The 20,109-nt window shown below is 46.0% G+C and overlaps 1 protein-coding gene across 1 annotated transcript in view; it reads left to right on the top strand.

The window, feature by feature from the left end:
- The window catches only part of LOC144686962 (dynein regulatory complex protein 11-like), a 378,502-nt gene that overhangs the window by 108,470 nt on the left and 249,923 nt on the right, over window positions 1-20,109 (top strand). Inside the window, exon 7 of the mRNA XM_078552808.1 lies at window positions 10,480-10,564. Within this exon, the coding sequence (XP_078408934.1) occupies window positions 10,480-10,564 (85 nt within the window). The remainder of the gene's footprint in view (window positions 1-10,479; window positions 10,565-20,109) is intronic.

The following is a 20,109-nucleotide window of genomic DNA, read 5'->3' as shown; positions in this document are numbered from 1 at the left end:
CTGATATTGTTGTAATTCTTAATCATGAACACTGTCCAAATCAAAAGCATGATGTAAGTTTTCACATGCACACTGATGAGACCCAGTGCTACGTCACCACCACCTCTCTCAACTACTTCACTTTTGGTAAATTTTCAGAATACTTATCAGTACTGAATGAGCAAAAATTTCGTCCGATTAAATATTGAGAATACTGAAGCCATTGGGCAGGATATTCCGGCCCGCCTGCCTCAGGGATCGTCCGGTCCCTCCGAAAGTCAATGGATTTTTGGCTGGGCCATTGCAACCCCTGAGGCGGTTCCTACCGTGGCGCAACCGGAAAATCCCAGCCGTTGTTTTCAGCCCCCACTCCAAATTCCATTCCCTAGCGATTGACTCCAATCTCTTCCTGGCAACAGTCTGAGACTAAACCAGCCTGTTTTGCAGCCTTGTGTCATACTTGACAACCTGCAAACTCATATTCGCACCATCATCAGACCAACTATTTCCATTTCCCCAGTATTGTCTGACATCACCCGGTCTCAGTTCATCTGCTGTTGAAACCCTCATTCATCCCTCTGTTATTGCACACCTGGCTGGTTTCCCACGTTTTACCCTCCATAAACTTGAGGTCATCCTAAACTCTGGTGCCCGTATATTAACTCACACCAAACTCCCATTCAATTATCACTATTTTTGACAATGATAGGAGGCTGCCTGCCAGACTAGCCAATACATCCAATATTTTGGTCTGCATGCTGAACGGCCTCCCCCTAGATGCCACCCCATTAATGTCCTCATCTGAGTCCCTAGTAATAGAACTTATCTGAGACCTCACCTTTCAGTGAGCTGAAACACAAACTATTCTTTACCTTTGGCTTGGCTGCTGTCCACTCATGTGAAATGGCACAATCGCTGGGTTTTCCCAGCCTTGCCTGGGTGGGGCCTGCCATGCGGATGCAGTGGGTTAGTCAAAGGTCCATTGACTTTCGGTGGGACCAGAAGGTCCCAATGGCAGGAGGGGCTGGAAAAACCTGGCCAATATATGCAGATCCCAACTCTATACCGGCATTTAAGGTATGTGCAGTGTCTGAGCTGGTGGCTGCGAGTCTCAGATCAAGTGACAGTCGTCTTCATCTTTGCTGTGCTCTTCCCCCTGTGTCTGCTGTGGCTGGGTAGGCAACAATTTTTGGGTAGCTGAAAGCATAAACTCAGAAGGGGAAGGTGGGTTTGAGGAAAGATGGGTGGGTGAAAAGCAAACAGTCCATGATAACACCATCTGCAGCTTGCTTATCATACCAGTTGAGAGTTAGCTGGCAGTTGAGAAGAGGCAACAGGCACAAACACACAGTCATCCTGGATGTTCTCAGCAATGACAGATGCAGATGATCCCATGGTTGCAGAGAACCATTTCTTCCACAGGGTTCAGGAGATGCATGCATAGTTGTCCTCCACTGGCTCTACACTGCTACCTTGTGCAAAAGATTAAGTAGCATGGTATTTCGTTGATGTGTCTGCCACAGCTGAATAGCTGGAGGGAAGTGTGACCTGGGTGTAAGACTGGCAGAATTTGTAGGAGTGTGAGGGTGATGTGGAACATCTGGATGTTATATGTGAGCGATGGGGGTGTGGTGTATTGAGCAGCGTGAGACTGGTTGCATGCTGGTTAGGAGATATCACATGAAGATGCATTCATGAACTTTGACCACCATGTGAGGTCATTGGACTTTGTAGTTTTTGTTAATTCATTCTTGGGATGTGGTCATCACTGGCTAGGCCAGCATTTATTGCCAATCCTAATTGCCCTCGAGAAGGTGGTGGTGAGCTGCCTTCTTGAACCACTGAAGTCCATGTGGTGTTATAGGGTTCCTGACGCCAGCAATTGATCTCCCTGGCCACTTGTTTCCAATTCCTTCTGAGAGTCTCCAGAACTATAATGTCTTTTATTCTGTCAAGACTGCCATTAAGGCACCAGATCCATGACCCGAAAGCTCCCTCTCTGCCCTGGGTTCTATTTTACCTTGTTTAGAATTGCAGCAACAGTCATTTGGTAATACAGAACTTGAGTATTGCTTAAAAAAAGGAGACATGTTAGAGCTTTTCATCTTGCACTCATCAGGACACTTTGCAAGAATACCAATATAAGAGGGGAAAAACAATTTATACTGTATGTGAAGAGAGTGCCAATTGTTTGGCAAGTGGACTCTGATTAGTAGAGGTGTTGCCATGGGGAATGCACCACTGATGGTGACTGGCAATAGTTAGCCAAGCATTGTTGAAATTTAAACCAGGCAGCTTGACCTTGAGTAGTCAAGGCATTGCCCTGAGAAATGATTCAGCGAATGGCTGTAACTTATTTTGTTTAGCTAAAACAGGCTCAATGTGTATACATGTAATTTCTGTCTCCAAAGAACAGAGCCCTGTGTATTAATAGATGTAGCTTCCAGTACATGCAATTGCGCCACACTGCGAGCCCAACTGACGATCTTAAATTGGCTGTCAGCGTAATTCTTAGCACATTGAGGATTATTTAGCATATGTCCAATCGCGGAATCACATCTAACATTGGCACTGTATTTTGAGTTTTGCAAGCATCGGCTGGTTGGGTGTGGTCTGTACCTTGCCCATTGCGAACAGCGGCTGGGACATGCTGTTTGATATGATCAGCCAGTCGTTGGGAAGTACGGCCTAGCTTCACACTGGCACTGAAATTCATATACCACATTACTCATTTGTGTGATAGGCAGGACGTCTTTTTAGCTTGACGGCAGCATCCTGTTAGTGGCGAATACCACTCGTGTTGCCATTGCATAGTAACAGCTAGCTTCACCTGTTGCTCAAATTTTTGAGATACCTTGCCCTCCAGGGTAATCAGAGGTAGACTGGGCACTTTTCAGTGCTGAAAGTGACGGCCTTAATTCCATTCATGAGTTTGCGTGATATGCAGCACAAAATGATCTGATCAGGGTAGCCATTATCCTGCAGGAAGCCTTTGATGCACCCCATTTAAAAATCAAGCTTGCATGGTGAGCAAATGGCTCGGGGCCCCATTTACAAGGTTGCCAATAAGGCCAATCTTATGGCGTGTGGAACTGTAAGAACCCCAATGTGTATATTGACCAGTGAAGATAGGCTTGCAATAGACCATGGTAGAGAACCAGCTGGCAGATTTCTCAATTCCTACGTCAGGAAGGGGAGTTCCTTTGACTGTTCCTTTTCAAAGGTGAATTTGAGCGCTGGATGGTGCGTGCATTGACGCTGCCTGCAAAGATTTCCACGACTTGGCCCTTTTGCAATTTTTCAGCTGGGACTTCAGATCTTGGCTTAAACATCGATGGATCAGCACAGCTTCCAGGGGAAGACAATCAGGCGCAGGAAAAGGTGGAAGAAGGAAGGACACACCCCCTTTTCATGAAAGTGGCTGCTGTATTCAGATAAATTTTTAAAGATCCAAGTCTTTCAGTAAATAAGTGAAATAGTGAATAGATGATTTGGTGAGTGGGTAGTTGGTTGGGGTGGTGGTCGGGGATGTAGGTATGTGGTGGTACTTATATCGGGCTGGGGAATAGACGAGTGGTCTGGAGGTGTAGTTGGTTGATCAGGAACAGTCGGGTGGACGGAAGGGGGATAGTGGGGTAGGAGATTAGTTGAGTGGATGAGAGGTTAGTCGGGTGATCAGCAAGGTAGCAGGATGGTTGGTGGGGTAGTCGCGTGGTCAGGGGTTTGTCGAGCAGTGAGGCTGGTAGACAGTCGTTGAGTCGGGGGTTATTTGGGTAGTTGGGGTGGAGGTTGAGTGGTCGCGGGGGGGTGCGAGCTGATGATGTAGATGGGTAATCGGGTAGTTGGGGGCCAGTCGTGTGATCAGGGTGGGGTAGTCCCTTGGGGTTTTGGGTAGTTGGGTGGCTTCCCAGCCACCTGACTAGGAAATCAGGTGCAGGGGCTGGTCGAGTTGGGTTGGGGGTGTAGTCGGGTGAGAAGGGTAGTCAGGCTGGGTTGCCGGAGAATTCGGGTGGGGAGGGTAGTCAGGTTGGGTTGGGGGCTAGTTGGGTGATTGGATGGAAGTCGGGTCGGCTCAGAGGAGTGACAGTAGGTCAATTGAGTTACATTGGTTGATTTTGGAGTTAGACAAGGTATTAACTAGTGTAACATTTCCTGGCTAAGTATCCAGGTATCTGGCTCAAGTCTCTGACACTGAGCTCAGTGTTGGAGACTTTTATGGTGGGTCTGAGCAGCGGAAATTGGCCCATCTGAAGTTTAAGCTTTCCGGGCAATTCCCACACCTGTGTGTGCAGCAGGACTTCCGTGGGGTCCTGACAAGCATCTCCCGACATACATCCCATCTTCCATGATGTGTGGCACTACCACCATGCTAAATGGGATAGATTTTGAACAGATCTAGCAACTTAAGACTGGGTATCCATGAGGCGCTGTGGGCCATCAGCAGCAGCAGAATTGTACTCGAACACAATCTGTAACCTCATGGCCTGGCATATCCCCCGTGCTACCATAAGCATCAAGCCAGGGGATCAACCCTGGTTTAATAAAAAGTGCAGGAGGGCATTCCAGGAGCAGCACCAGGCATACGTAAAAATGAGTTGTCAACCTGGTAAAGCTATAACACAGGACTACTTGCGTGCCAAACAGCATAAGCAGCAAGTGATAAGACAGGGCTAAGCGATCCCACAACCAACGGATCAGATCTAAGCTCTCCAGTCCTGCCACATCCAGTCGTGAATGGTGGTGGACAATTAAACAACCCGCTGGAGGAGGAGGCTCCACAAATATCCCCACCCTCAATGATGGAGGAGCCCAAGACATCAGTGCAAAATATAAGGCTGAAACATATGCAACAATCTTCAGCCAGAAGTGCCGAGTGGATGATCCATCTCGGCCTCCTCCGGAGGTCCCCAGCATCACAGATGCCAGTTTTCAGTCAATTTGATTCACTCCACGTGATAGCAGGAAACAGCTGAAGGATACTGCAAAGGCTATGGGCCCTGAGAATATTCTGGCAATAGCATTGAAGACTTGTGTTCCAGAACTTGCCATGCCCCTCGCCAAGCTGTCCCAGTACAGCTACAACACTGGCATCTACCCGGCTATGTGGAAAATTGCCCAGGTATGTCCTGTACCCAAAAAGCAGGACAAATCAGTCTACTCTTGATCATCAGTAAAGTAATGGATGGAGCCATGACCAATGCTATCAAGTGGCACTTGCTTAGTAATAACCTGCTCATTGACACTCAGCTTGGGTTCCGCCAGGGCCACTCAGCTCCTGACCTCATTACAGCCTTGGTTCAAACATGGACAAAAGAGCTGAACTCCCAAGGTGAGGTGAGAGTGACTGCCCTTGACATCAAGGAAGCATTTGACCGAGTGTGGCATGAAGGAGCCCTAGTAAAACTGGAATCAATGGAAATTAGGGGGAAAACTCTCCACTGGTTGGAGTCATACCTAGCACAAAGGAAGATGGTTGTGATTGTTGGAGGTCCGTCATCTCAGCTCCAGGGCATCACTGCAGGAGTTCCTCAGGGTAGTGTCCCAGGCCCAACTATCTTCAGCTGCTTCATCAATGATCTTCCTTCCACCATAAGGTCAGAAATGGGGATGTTTGCTGATGATTGCACAATGTTCAGCACCATTCATAACTCCTCAGATATTGAAGCAGTCCATGTACAAATCCAGCAAGACCAGGCTTGTGCTGACAAGTCGTGAGTAACATTCGCGCCACACAAGTGTCAGGCAATGACCATCTCCAACAAAAGAGAATCCAACCATCGCTCCTTGATGTTCAATGGCATTACCATCACTGAATGCCCTACTATCAACATCCTGGGTGTTACCATTGACCAGAAACTGAACTGAACTAGCCATATACATACTGTGGCTACAAGAACAGGTCGGTGTCTAGGAGTCCTGCGGCGAGTAACTCTTCTCCTGACTCCCCAAAGCCTGTCCACCATCTACAAGGCACAAGTTAGATGGTGGATTAGTGCAGCTCCAATAACACTCAAGAAGCTTGACACCATCCATGACAAAGCAGACTGCTTGATTGGCATCACATCCACAAGCATTTACTCCCTTGTCACAGACGAACAATGGCAGCAGTGTGTACCATCTACAAGATGCACTGTCGGACTTCACCAAGACTCCTTCGACAGCACCTTCCAAACCCACAACCACTACCATCTCGAAGGACAAGGGCAGCAGATAGATGGGTACACCACCGCCTGGAAGTTCTCCTCCAAGTCGCTCACCATCCTAACTTGGAAATATATCACCGGAATGGAAGGAATTTCACTGTCACTGGGTCACAATCCTGGCACTCCCTCCCTAACAGGACTACACCACATGGACTGCAGCAGTTCAAGAAGGCAGCTCACCACTACCTTCTCAAGGGCAACTAGGAATGGGCAATAAATGCTGGCCCAGCCAGCAAAGCCCACACCCCATGAATGAATTAAAAAAAAAAGATAATGTGTGCCAGGCAGATCAAATCCACAAGGGAAACTTGATCACGTGGTCACAATGATTTTGCAATTTGTATTTTATTTCGAGATGTGCGCCCTGAATTCAGTGGTAAAAAGTCCGCCAAGACTGGAGATTTTTTTACAAAACTAAATTAAACATTTATTAACAAAAGAAAAGATTTCATAGGTCTACAAATTACTACTATAATAACTCCTAAAACCCGTAATTAATCTGGCTTCCAGTTACACCCCCATTAAGGTAACAGTAAAAATAAAAATAGATTTAAACAGATCCGGGCAAGTCAGCATAATACCCTGGACAGTAGAATTCAAAGTGGCGTTTCCCAGCTTCAGTTTCTGTAGACAGCAGCTCAATGCACAACGACTGGAGGCTTTTCACACTTCTGGTAGATCTTACAATGCCTTCCTCTCTGACACACAGCCTCTTTTATACATGTTTCTCCCTTTTAATGCATTTTCCATTGTTACCTCACAGACCTCAAAAGCCTTTGGAACTTTATCTTTCTCATAATATAAATCTATTCATGGTGCCACTACTACCAGTAACCTTTGGGGAAAATAAACACACTGCTTGGCCTAGCTTCTCTGGCTAGGTGTAGCAACCTACCATCTCTTTGAAATTCAAACTACCCTGATTTATCTAAAAATGCAAATTCTCCTCACCTCACATTCTAAAACTTCAGCCATGTTTATGTATTTGGCATTTCAAACCTAGCTTCTTTTGATGAGTCAAAGCCTCCAGACCAGCTGTCAGTTAAACCACCCCCTCCCCACATACACACAAACTATCCAAACCCCATTATTAATCTACTTTTACAATAAATCACAATAATGCTATGAGAATTATTATACTTTTGTGACAGTGCTAGAATTACTGCTTTTTTGATATGTATAAATGACTTGGATTTTGGATTATAGTCAAATTTCAAAATTTGCTGATGATACCAAACTTGGAGGTGTGGCAAGCAAAGAGGATGATACCAGTCGACTGCAACAGAACTAGATAGGCTAGCAGATTGGGCACACAAGTGACAGATAGAATTTAATAGAGAAATGTGAGATGTCACACTTTGGCAGGTCATACAGGGAGAGGAAGTATAGTCCTAACGTCGCCATTCTAAAGAGTGTGAGGGACAGAGGCTGCTGGGGATTCATATGCATATATCTTTAAGGTGGCAGGATATGTTGAGAAAGTAACTGATAATTAGCATTTGGGATCTTGGGCTTCATAAATAGCGTTATTGAGTACAGAAGCAGGGAAGTTATGCTGAACATTTATGAAGCTCTGGTTGGGCTATAACTAGAGCATTGCATCCAGTTCTTGTCACCATATTTTTGGAAGGTTGTGAGAGTTATTGAGAGGGTACAAAGGAGATTTACCAGAATAGTTCCAGGGATGAGGAAATTTAGTTTCAAGGTTAGATTGGAGAAGCTGTGGTTGTTCTCCATGGAGCAAAGGAGGTTGAGGTTGATATAGGTATACAAGTAAATTACAGGTTTAAATAAGGTAAACAAAGGAAAGCTTTCCCATTATCTGATCTGCATGGACTAAGAGACATAGATTTAAGGTTTTGGGCAAGAGATGCAGAGGGGATGTGAGGAAGTTTTTTTTATGCATTGAGTGGCAATCACCTGGAACTTGCTGCCTACAAGAGTGGTGAAAGAATCACAGTGCAGAAGAGCCTGCATCGAGTCTGCACTGACACATGAGAAACACCTGACCTACCTACCTAATCTCATTTACGAGCACTTGGCCCATAGCCTTGAATGTTAAGATGTGCCAAGTGCTCATCCAGGTATTTTTTAAAGGATATGAGGCAACCCGCCTTCACCACCCTCCCAGGCAGTGCATTCCAGACCGTCACCACCCTTTGGGTAAAAATGTCTTTCCTCACATCCCCCCCTAAACCTCCTGCCCCTCATCTTGAACTTGTGACCCCTCGTGACTGACCCTTCAACTAAGGGGAAGAGCTGCTCCCTATCCACCCTGTCCATGCCCCTCATAATCTTGTACACCTCGATCAGGTCACCCCTCAGTCTTCTCTGCTGCAACGAAAACAACCCAAGTCTATCCAACCTCTCTTCATAACTTAAATGTTTCATCCCAGGCAACATCCTGGTGAATCTCCTCTGCACCCTCTCCAGTGCAATCACATCCTTCCTATAATGTGGCGACCGGAACTGCACACAGTACTCCAGCTGTGGCCTCACCAAGGTTCTATACAACTCCAACATGACCTCCCTACTTTTGTAATCTATACCTCAATTGATAATGGCAAGTGTCCCATATGCCTTTTTCACCACCCCACTAACATGTCCCTCCGCCTTCAGAGATCTATGGACACACACGCCAAGGTCCCTTTGTTCCTCAGAACATCCTAGTGTCATGCCATTCATTGAATACTTCCTTGTCAAATTACTCCTTCCAAAGTGTATCACCTCACTTTTCAGGGTTAAATTCCATCTACCACTTATCTGCCCATTTGACCATCCCGTCTATGTCTTCCTGTAGCCCAAGACACTCAACCTCACTGTTAACCACCCGGTCAATCTTTGTGTCATCTGCAAACTTACTAATCCTACCCCCCACATAGTCATCTATGTTGTTTATATAAAGGACAAATAATAGGGGACCGAGCACAGATCCCTGTGGTACGCCACTGGATACGGGCTTCCGGTCACTAAAGCATCCTTCTGTCATCACCCTCTGCCTCCTACAACGAAGCCAATTTTGAATTCACCTTATCAAATTACCCTGTATCCCATGTGCCTTTGCCTTCTTTATAAGTCTCCCATGTGGGACCTTGTCAAAGGCTTTGCTGAAATCCATATAAACTACATCAACTGCACTACCCTCATCTACACACCTGGTCACCTCCTCAAAAAATTCAATCAAATTTGTTAGGCATGACCTCCCTTTGACAAAGCCACGCTGACGATCCCTGATCAAATATTGCCTCTCCAAGTGGAGATAGATACTCTCCTTCAGAATTTTCTCCAATAGTTTCCCCACCACTGACATGACACTCACTGGCCTGTAGTTCCCTGGCTTATCTCTGCAACCCTTCTTAAATAGCGGAACCACATTAGCTGTTCTCCAGTCCTCTGGCTTCTCCCCCGTGGCCAGAGAGGAATTAAAAATTCGGGTCAGAGCCCCTATGATCTCCTCCCTTGCCTCCCTCAGCAGTCTGGGACACAAATCATCTGGACCTGGAGATTTGTCCACTTTTAAGCCTGCCAACACCTCCAATACCTTGTCACTCCCAATATCAATTTGCTTAAGAACCTCGTAGTCTCCCTGAGTTTGATACCTTCATCCTCATTCTCTTGGGTGAAGACGGACGTGAAGTATTCATTCAACACTCTAGTGATGTCCTCTGGCTCCACCCATAGATTGCCCCGTTGGTCCCTTATTGGCCCTACTCTTTAACCCTACCTGGTTATCCTCTTCCCATTGATATACTTATAGAATATCTTGGGACTTTCCCTACTTTTACCAGCCAGAGCTTTCTCATATCCCCTCTTTGCTCTCCTAATATCTCCTAAAGCAGATATGATCAATGATTTTGAAAGGAAATTAAATGGGAACTTTGGGAAAATAAACATATATTGTTATGGAGATAAAGCAGGGCATTGAGACTGACTAGATTGTTTAACAGAGAGCCAGCATGGACTAAATGGACTGAATGGTCTTCCTTTGTGCCGTAATGACTCTCTGATACCGTGACATCAGCATAATACTGCTATGCTCTGTACTAAGTGCAGAGGCAACCAGCAGCTCAGGAGCCACTTGGCCCAATGCTGCTATCTTTTAATGAAGTGGCAACACCAAATTTGCTTGCTGCTTACGTCAGTCAGAACTGGCACTGGGGGGGGTCGGTGATGTTAATTGCTAGAACAACAGTGCAATCCAATTTTTAGCCTTTAGCATACTTCACTGTATTATTCCTTGGCTAATTTGGAGAATTATTGCTGCTTTTTATTAAGTGTGGTTTTACTCTTCAACCAGAAACACAACTGGGAAGTTTCCTGACTACCCTGATGTAGAGAAAGGAGGTTCTGCAGCTATTTTTGCTTCGAAGACTCCTCAAGAGGTAAATTTCGAGATGTACTGAAGGACCTTATTTAAGGCACTTGTTATGACACACATCAAGCTAAAAGCTGGGATTGTTTAATGGGCAATTTGTTAACTTTTCTCATTTTATAACCATATAACTGACTATCTGAATATATGCTAAATTTTATCAGTGGCAGCAATAGACAAGCTACAGTTTTCCTTAAGGATGCTAAGCTAAGGAGAGAACAAAACATTCAGATTTCTTGCTACAGATTACTATCCAGTAAACCTTGTAGAGGACAGGATATTTTTGAGGACAGAATGAAACTTTGAGCAATGCTTTTGTGATATAGATAGTGCTTCATACTGCTTCATATTATTGTCATTTCTGTTTTATATCTTTTCACCTGAATTAAGATAGGTACTGTACTGTTGGGTTCCAGCATTGCATTGACTTTTATAAGTTGAAATTCAAACATGACAAATTGTGAATTTGAATATAATGGCCCCAAAATTACGGGGAGTTGGGAAGGGTGCAGAGCAAGTTTACAAGGTCTTGAAAACAGAGGTCCTGTCAAGCTTAATCAGAACCTCATTATCATTTTTTTGCTATTCATTTCCCACCTTCAAACCGGCAAAATTGACAGCCTGGGAGAGGAGCAGGCAGCGGTTCAAGGCTGCATCTGGTGCCCTTGGGGACCCAGGTTAGCCATCGCAGCTGGAGATAGAGGAGGAGGTGAAGGATGTGGGGAGAGTAGGTTGGCCATAGCACTTTGGGAGGAAAGGTTGATCATTACAGCTTTGAGAGGGGGGTGGCGGAGAGAGAGAGAGTGAGTATGTAGATTGAGTGAGTAGTTGGGAATTTGGCTCACGTGGTAAGTTGTTGCAGAGGGGCAAAGAGATGCTCCTTTTTTGACTTTTCTTCAGCCTCCAGTGATCGGTGAGTTTTGTTCCTTGTCTCCAACCTAAGTGAGTGCAACTTTCTATCACTGTATCTGTGTAAATTATTAACTAATTTTCTAATTAAATAAACACGGTTTGACCGAAATGGCAGGTGCTGTGCCGTGACTGCAACATGAGGGAATCTGTGGATTGCACTGCAATCCTGGACAACCATATCTGCAGTAAGTGTCTGTAACTTAGACAACTTAGGAAGTTTGAGTTGCGGACATTACAGGGCATTAGGGAAGGGGAGAGTTACTTGGACATTTAGTTCCAGGAGGCAGTTGCACCCCTTACATTAGATGATAAGAATATAAGAAATAGGAGCAGGAGCAGGCTATTCAGCCCCTCGAGCCTACTCCACCATTCAATAAGGTCATGGCTGATCTGCTTGTGTTTTGAATTCCACATTTCCATCTACCCCCGATAACCTTTAGAGTTGGTCATTTGTCAGGGACGGGAGGGTGTGAATGTGAGTCAGGCAAACAAAGGAATCAGCACGTAATGATGGAGGAGCATTAGCTCCTGACTTTGTCTAAGAGGTATGAGGTGCATGTGTGGATGGGTGAGAAGGACTGCAAGGTGGATGAGCAGACTGAGATGTTAAGGGATGCCGTTCAAGCGGGAGAATGAAGAGGAATGTGGTAGTGATAGGAGACAGTATAGCCTAGGGATAGATACTGTTCTCTGCAGCTGCTACCAGGAACTCCGAAGGTTGTGTTGCCTCGCAATGCCAGGGTTAAGGACATTTCCTCGCAGCTGGAGAAGTTTTGAGGGGGGGGGATCGAATTGTCGTAGTCCATGTGGGACACAACTATGGAGGCGGAACCAGGAATGATGTTCTGCTCAGAGAATTTGAGGAGCTAGGAACCAAATTAGAACACAGAACCAGAGAGGTGATCATCTCTGGATTGTTACCTGAGCCATGTGCCAATTGGCATAGGGTCAAGCAGATTAGGGATTTAAATGCATGACTCAAAGAATAGTGCAGGAAGAGGGGGCTTTGATTTATGGGGCACTGGCATCAGCACTCAGGGAAGAGTGAGCTATTCCTTTCGGATGTGCTCCCTTTGAACCGGGCTGGAACCAGTGTCCTGGCCAATCATGTAACTAGAGCTGTGGACAGGGCTTTAAACTGACAGGGGGGTGGAGGTGAAGGGAGACTTAGAAATCCAAAGAGAAAGGTCGAGACATCAGAACTGTATAGCAATGTGGGTAAAGACAAGCATAGTGGGTCAGGAAGGGACAAGGAGTTTAACAAATTTGTACATCAGCAAATGAGGACGTTGCAGGGAATAGAAGTAAAAAATTGAAATTAAATGTTCTTTATTTGAATTTACAATAAGATAGGTAATCTGCTGGCACAGAGATAAATGATTTAGATTTAATCGCCATTCCAGAGACATAATTACAAGGTGATCAAGGATGGGAAATAAATAGTAAACAATATTTAGGAAAGACAGACAGAATGGCAAAGGAGGAGGGGTGATAGTAAAAGATGATATAAGGACAATAGTGAGAAAGGATTTGGCATCAGAAGGTCATGAAGTAGAATCAGCATGGAAATTAGGTAATATTAAGAGTCAGAAAACAATGGTGGGAGTAGTTTTTGGCCCCCTAACAGTAATTATACCATTGGGAAGAGCATTAAACAGGAAATTATTGGAGCTTGTAACAAAGGAAATGTGATAATTCTGGGGGACTTTAATCTTCATAGAGACTCGGACAATCAAATTGGTGAGAGTGGTCTAGAAGATGTGTTTGTAGAATGTTTATGAGACCGTTTTTTGGAGCAATAAAGCTGTTTTTGACCTAGTAATGAGCAGCGTTAATCAGTAGTGCCATGGTAAAACATCCTCTGGGAAATAGTGATCATAATACTATTGAATTCCATGTTTTGAAAGTGACATATTCCAATCACAAACAAAAATCTTAAACTTGAACAAAGCCAATTACATAGGTCTGAGGGGAGAACTGGCTATGGTTAATTGGATAAAGAGACTAAAAGGTATGGAGGTAACTGAACAGTAGGAAACATTTAAAGAAACAATTCAGAATCTTCAACAAAAATACATTCCGTTGAAAAACTAAAACACAACCCATCCGTGGCTCACTCGGGAAGTTAAGGATAGTATTAGATTAAAAGAAGAGACTTATGATGTTGCAAAAAACAGTAGCAAGTCTGAGGATTAGGAGTGTTTTAGAAACCAGCAGAGGAACACTAAAAAGTTGATAAAAAGGGAAAAAATAGAATATGACATTAAACTAGCCAGAAATATAAAAACACATTGTAAGAGCTTTTATAAGCATATAAAGAGGAAGAGAGGAGTTGAAGTAAACGTTGCTAGAATTGAAGTAACCCATTGGCGCCACATTCACTCCCTAGTCAGCGGCAGGAAGATGACCTTTGCAATGTTCATTTATGTCTCTGTCCAATGTTCCTGCAGTGATGTTTACATTGGAAAGAAGGATTAACTAATGTGGCATTCATCCTGGCAAACAGGCAGCAGCAAAAGCAGAGAAAAAGGGCACGTTGGGGCCATGCTGGGCAAAGGGAAGCGGCTCACCTTGATGAGCAAGAGGCAGTGGGGCCTCTTCAGATCCCAGAAGCTGAGGCTCACAGAGACATTGAGTGAAGGCATATGGCCAGACCAAGGGTGTACAGAAGATGCTTCTCGTACCTTGAGATGAGAAAGAAACAGTACCATCGAGGCCTCTGCATCCCTAGGGACCTGGTGGCTCACATCTGCCACATTCTCCAGGAGTAGTTGATGCTACAGAGACTGGGAGGCCATCCGTTGCCTATGGCTCTTAAAGTTACCACCACTGTGAACTTCTTTGTGGGTGACTCCTTCCAGGGCTCCACTGGGGACCTCTACAGGAGCTCTCAAGCTTCTACACACAAGTGCATACAGGAGATGATAGACACCCGATTTACCAAGGCACACCACTATGTGAAGTTCACTGGAGATGAAGCTGGTCAGGCTGCGAGAGCACTGGACTTTGCTGCTATTTCTGGATTCCCACAGGTACAAGGTGCCATTGACTGCACTCATGTGGCTTTAAGATTTATCAACAAGCATCAACTCTCTCAATGTGCAGCTGGTGCAATGTGCATTGTGTAGGTATGTGCCAGATACCCAGGAAGCTGCCACAACTCGTACATCTTGAGTCAATCACAGTTCCTGCAGATCTTCCAGGGAGCTCAGCATATCCAGATTTGGCTTCTCAGGAACAAAGGCTACCTGCTAAAGCTGTGGCTGATGACGCCTGTCTGGCAGCCTGAAAGTGTCTCCGAGGAAAGGTATAATGCTGCTCATGCCTCAACACGCTCATTAATAGAGCTAACCATTGGCATCTTGAAGATATGATTCCGATGCCTGGATAGGTCTGGAAACGGCGCTCTCCAACACACTCCCCAGAGGGTCTCATGCCTCATTGTGGTTTGCTACACCTACACAACCTGACCCTGCAAAGGGGAATGTCTTGCCAGATGCCATGATGGAGGAGCTGCATAGTTCCTCCGATGATGAGGACGTCAAAAGCTGAGGGCACAGAGGCTGAGGGAGCAGGGGAAGAGGCCATTGTAGTGGCCAGACAAGGCAGGCATGCACATGAAATGCAATAGCCATCAAGTTCCAAGAGATGATGACAATGAGCTATGATGACCCTCATTGGCCTGTGCCTGTGCATGGAGATGTTTGGTCCATCTTACCACCTTCATTGCTCTCCTCCTCATCTCAACGATCCACTTCAATGTCTGAATGAGTACTTACACTCTTGCATCACTATGTTCTCATCCTAGGAAGCTTGGGTGGCCTCGGGAGCATGTGGCCTTCTACATATCTATGTAGATCGTATCTACAACAGGGCATTTCGTGAGCACAACTCAGATGGTGCAGCCCCTGCTAGCATTTTGCCAACGTTCCACTGGCTATGGCAGCCTACAAGAGGCAGGAGCAAGCAGTGCAATCCTCAGTGCACTCGTGGCAGTATGCCAGCATTATGACAAGGCACCTCAAGGCGCCATATACTTCCTCAGGACACAGTCATCCATTGGTCCCAGTGAAGGATGTGGGACTGCAGTTTGCCTGACCTTTCAATTGACTTCGAACATTTCACGAGCACCATATTCTGATACCTATGCATCGCTCTAGAACATGCTTCCGTCTCAATCCTCCAATTTTTCTCTGTTGCCCAGCCCTGCCGTTTGTGTTCCTGAAAAGCCAGACATACTATGTAGCTTTAAGGTTCCAAATTGTACATAATGAAGAGCACACATCAACTGCTTTCCATGCTCACTCTTAGCCTCTTTCACGGCTGCACATTTTCATCCCTGTAGTCTTGCATATGCACACGGAAACCTGTCACAATAATGCCATTGTTACTTCACATCACATCTGGGAGCTTGCAAATGGTTTATGTCACATGATGCAAGCCAGAACTTAGGACCCTGCGCTGCTTCCTCCCATGACCACGGCAGCCATGTGGGGAAAAGACACACAACTCCTAGGTCGCAAACTTTTAAAAATATAGCTGGAAACGCCAGGACAGAAATATATCGGTGACATTCTCTGCTCAGAAACATGGAGATGGGATGGTAGGTACTAATATTGGGGTGCTGTTGACATTTGCACACAGACATGGATGCCGGCAGACATGAGCTCATACGAGCGCAGAGTTAGACCTCATAGTTCACTGCCACTTGAAAATGTTGACATAATTTTTGCATTCAGTGTGCCCAAAAATGACCAGCAATCACTTGACATCAGATGTTGTAACTTGGAATGAGTTTGATCTCAGTCAGTAGGGTTTTGCCATCTTTGACATCAAATGAAAAAAGGCACGCAAAGCTATCCAGTGTGCTCAAAGCGATCCAATGCGTTCAGCAACCTGCATTGGAAAATACAAGGAAATTAATTACTTAAATGAGATCTGAATTTATTCAGCTTTTTCATTTAATCCAAAAGATCTTTCCACTATATGGTAGATGCTTATGAGTACCCACCAGATCCCCATCAGATCTTAATTGATTTTAGTCTCAAGGTCTACTCCCCTACACCCAAAGTGTCAGGGTCTAAACATTCTCTCTCCCCACAGTCTCAGGGTCGTAACTCTCCCCCAACCCCCAGACCCCCTACCACCCACTGCCTGCAGTCACAGGGTCTGAATTCCCCCCTCTGTCCCTCCAGTCTCGACTTTCTCCCCCCCTCACTTCAGTCTCCAAAGTCTTCCCTCCTCTACCTCCGGTCTCCAAACTCACTCCTTTCTCCCTCCACTTTCCAAACTCTCCCCCTCCCTCCAGTCTTCAAACTTTCCTCTCTCTCCCTTTAGTCTTGACTATCTCCCCCTCTTTCCCTCCAGTTTCCAAACTTGCACTCTCCAAAGTCTCCCCCCAGTCTCCAAAAATTCCCCCTCACTCAAATCTCCAAACGCCACCCTCGAGCCTCCAGACTCTCTCTTCCTCCCTGTCCAGTCTCCAAACTCTTGGAGATGTCTCTCTCAGGGAGAGAGGCCCACTCCCTGGCCCTCTCTCCTTCCAGTCTCCGGGCCTTGGGACCTGTCATTGCCAGCAAATTCCAGGTCATGCTGATCCCCCAGGCCTTGCCAATGCTTCAGGCCTTGCTGATGCTCCAGGCCTCGCTGATGCCCCAGGGCCAATCAATGGCACCTAACTGCGGGCCCACCTGAACTCTCCTGATTCCCCAGCCTCTCTCGACCTCCCCCAACCTCTCTTGACTCTCCTCCATCTTTCTCAATACCCCCACCCAACGACCCCAATACGTACCTCACTGCCACAGTCCTCGCTGCTCCCATGCCAGCTTCAGAAGTGCAGCAGGGCCAGCTGGAAAGTGTCACTTGCGGTTTCTGGCGGGTCTTGTAAACTGAGATCTCCAGTTCTGGGAGCAGGAGGGCAAAAGAGGGGAGGGGGGACGGGAACGAGATATGGAGGGGAAATAGGAGAGAGTGGGGAAGAAGGATGGAGAGTGAAAGAGGGGGAGAGAAAAGAGAGGAGGGGAGGAGGAGTTGGTGAGGATGAGGTCAAGTATGTTATTCCCCCTTGTTGGCTCCTTCACCACCTGCCGTAGACAGACAGATATGTCCTTTAGGACTTGGACAGCTTGGCCTGTAGTAGTGCTACCGAGCCACTCTCGATGATGGTCAGAGTACATTCTTCGCTCTTGCCACCTCAGTGCTTCCTCTAAGTGGTGTTCAACATGGAGGACTTCTGATTCATCAGCTGAGGGGAGAGGGGGCGGGGCAGGGTGGGCACAGTACGTGATAATCAGCAGGAGGTTTCCTTGCCCATGTTTGACCTGATGCTATGTGACATCATGGAGTCAATGTTGAGAATCCTCCAGGAAATTCCCTCCTGACTGTATACCACTTTGCCGCCACCTCTGCTGGGTCTGTACTGCCAGTGGGACAGGACATAACCAGGGATGCTGAAGGTGGTGTCTGTGACATTGTAAGGTATATTTCTGAGAGTATGGGGAGGTGATGGTGTAGTGTTATTGTCACTGCACTAGTGACCCAGGGTAAAGCTCAAATCCCACCATGGCAGAAGATGAAATTTGAATTCAGTAAAAAAAAATCACAGAATCTCTCAGTGCAGAAGAGGCCCTTTTGCCCATTGAGTCTGCACCGACACGTGAGAAACACCTGACCTACCTACCTAATCCAATTTACCAGCACCTGGCCTATCGCCTTGAATGTTATGACGTGCCAAGTGCTCATCCAGGTATTTTTTAAAGGATGTGAGGCAACCCACCCCCACCAGCCTCCCAGGCAACACATTCCAGACCGTCACCACCCTCTGGGTAAAAGGGTTTTTCATCACATCTCCCCTAAACCTCTTGCCCCTCATTTTGAACTTGTGACCTCTCGTGACTGACCCTTCAACTAAGGGGAACAGCTGCTCCCTGTCTATGCCCCTCAAAATCTTGTACACCTCGATCAGGTCACCCCTCAGTCTTCTCTGCTCCGATGAAAACAACCCAAATCGATCCAACCTCTCTTCATAACTTAAATGTTTCATCTCAGGCAATATCCTGGTGAATCTTCTCTGCACGCCATCCAGTGCAATCACATCCTTCCTATAATGTGGCAACCAGAACTACACACAGTACTCCAGCTGTGGCCTCACCAAGGTTCTATACAATTCCAACATGACCTCTCTACTTTTGTAATCTAGGCTTCGATTGATAAAAACAAGTGTCCCAAATGCCTCTTTCACCACCCCACTAACATGTCCCTCCACCTTCAGAGACCTATGGACACACACGCCAAGGTCCCTTTGTCCCTCAGAACTTCCTAGTGTCATGCCGTTCATTGAATACTTCCTTGTCAAATTAATCTTTCCAAAGTGTATCACCTCTCACTTTCCGGGGTTAAATTCCATCTGCCACTTATCTGCCCATTTGATCATCCCGTCTATATCTTCCTGTAGCCCGAGACACTCAATCTCACTGTTAACCACTCGGCCAATCTTTGTGTCATCCGCAAACTTACTAATCCTACCCCCCCACAAAGTCATCTATGTCGTTTATATAAATGATGAATAATAGGGGACCCAGCACAGATCCCTGCATTACGCCACTGGACACAGGCTTCCGGTCACTAAAGCAGCCTTCTGTCATCACCCTCTGCCTCCTACAACTAAGCCAATTTTGAATCCACCTTATCAAATTATCCTGTATCCCATGTGCACTTGCCTTCTTTATAAGTCTCCCATGTGGGACCTTGTCAAAGGCTTTGCTGAAATCCTTATAAACTACATCATCTGCACTACCCTCCTCTACACAACTGGTCACCTCCTCAAAAAATTCAATCAAATTTGTTAGGCATGACCATCCTCCGACAAAACGATGTTGACTATCCCTGATCAAACCTTGCCTCTCCAAGTGGAGATAGATTCTCTCCTTCAGAATTTTCTCCAATAGTTTCCCTACCACTGACGTGAGACTCACTGGTCTGTAGTTCCCTGGCTTACCTTTCCAGCCCTTCTTAAATAGCGGAACCACATTAGCTGTTCTCCAGTCCTCTGGCACTTCCCCCGTGGCCAGAGAGGAATTAAAAATTTGGGTCAGACCCCCTTGCGATCTCCTCCATTGCCTCCCTCAGCAGCCATCCGGACCTTAAGATTTGTCCACTTTTAAGCCTGCCAACACCTTCAATACCTTGTCACTCCCTATATCAATTTGCTCTGAATTAAAAATCTAATGATGACCATGAAACCATTGCAGGTTGTTGCAAAAACCCATCTGATTCACTAATGTCCTTTGAGAAGGAAATCTGCCATCCTTACCTGGTGTGGCTTCCATGTGACTCTAGACCCACAGCAGTGTGGTTGACTCTTAAATGCCCTCTGAAATGGCCGAGCAAGCCACTCAGTTCAATGGGTAATTAGGGATGGGCAATAAATGCTGGCCCAGTCAGTGACACCCACATCCCATGAACGAATAAAAAAAAGTATGAATATTTCCGGCAGTTGATTGGTTTGTGATCTTAATTGATTTTAATCTCAGGGTCTACGCCCCTAACCCCCAATTTTGGCACTAGCCCCCAGATGTTAGTAAGGAGGACTTTGCAGGGTCAACAGGGTGCCTAGATGGATGCCGTGTTCATTTTAGACTTTTT

Source organism: Cetorhinus maximus, chromosome 11 (assembly GCF_964194155.1).
Source record: "Cetorhinus maximus chromosome 11, sCetMax3.hap1.1, whole genome shotgun sequence".
Classification (NCBI taxonomy): Eukaryota; Metazoa; Chordata; class Chondrichthyes; order Lamniformes; family Cetorhinidae; genus Cetorhinus; species Cetorhinus maximus.
This window is presented reverse-complemented; position numbering and strand designations above follow the sequence as displayed.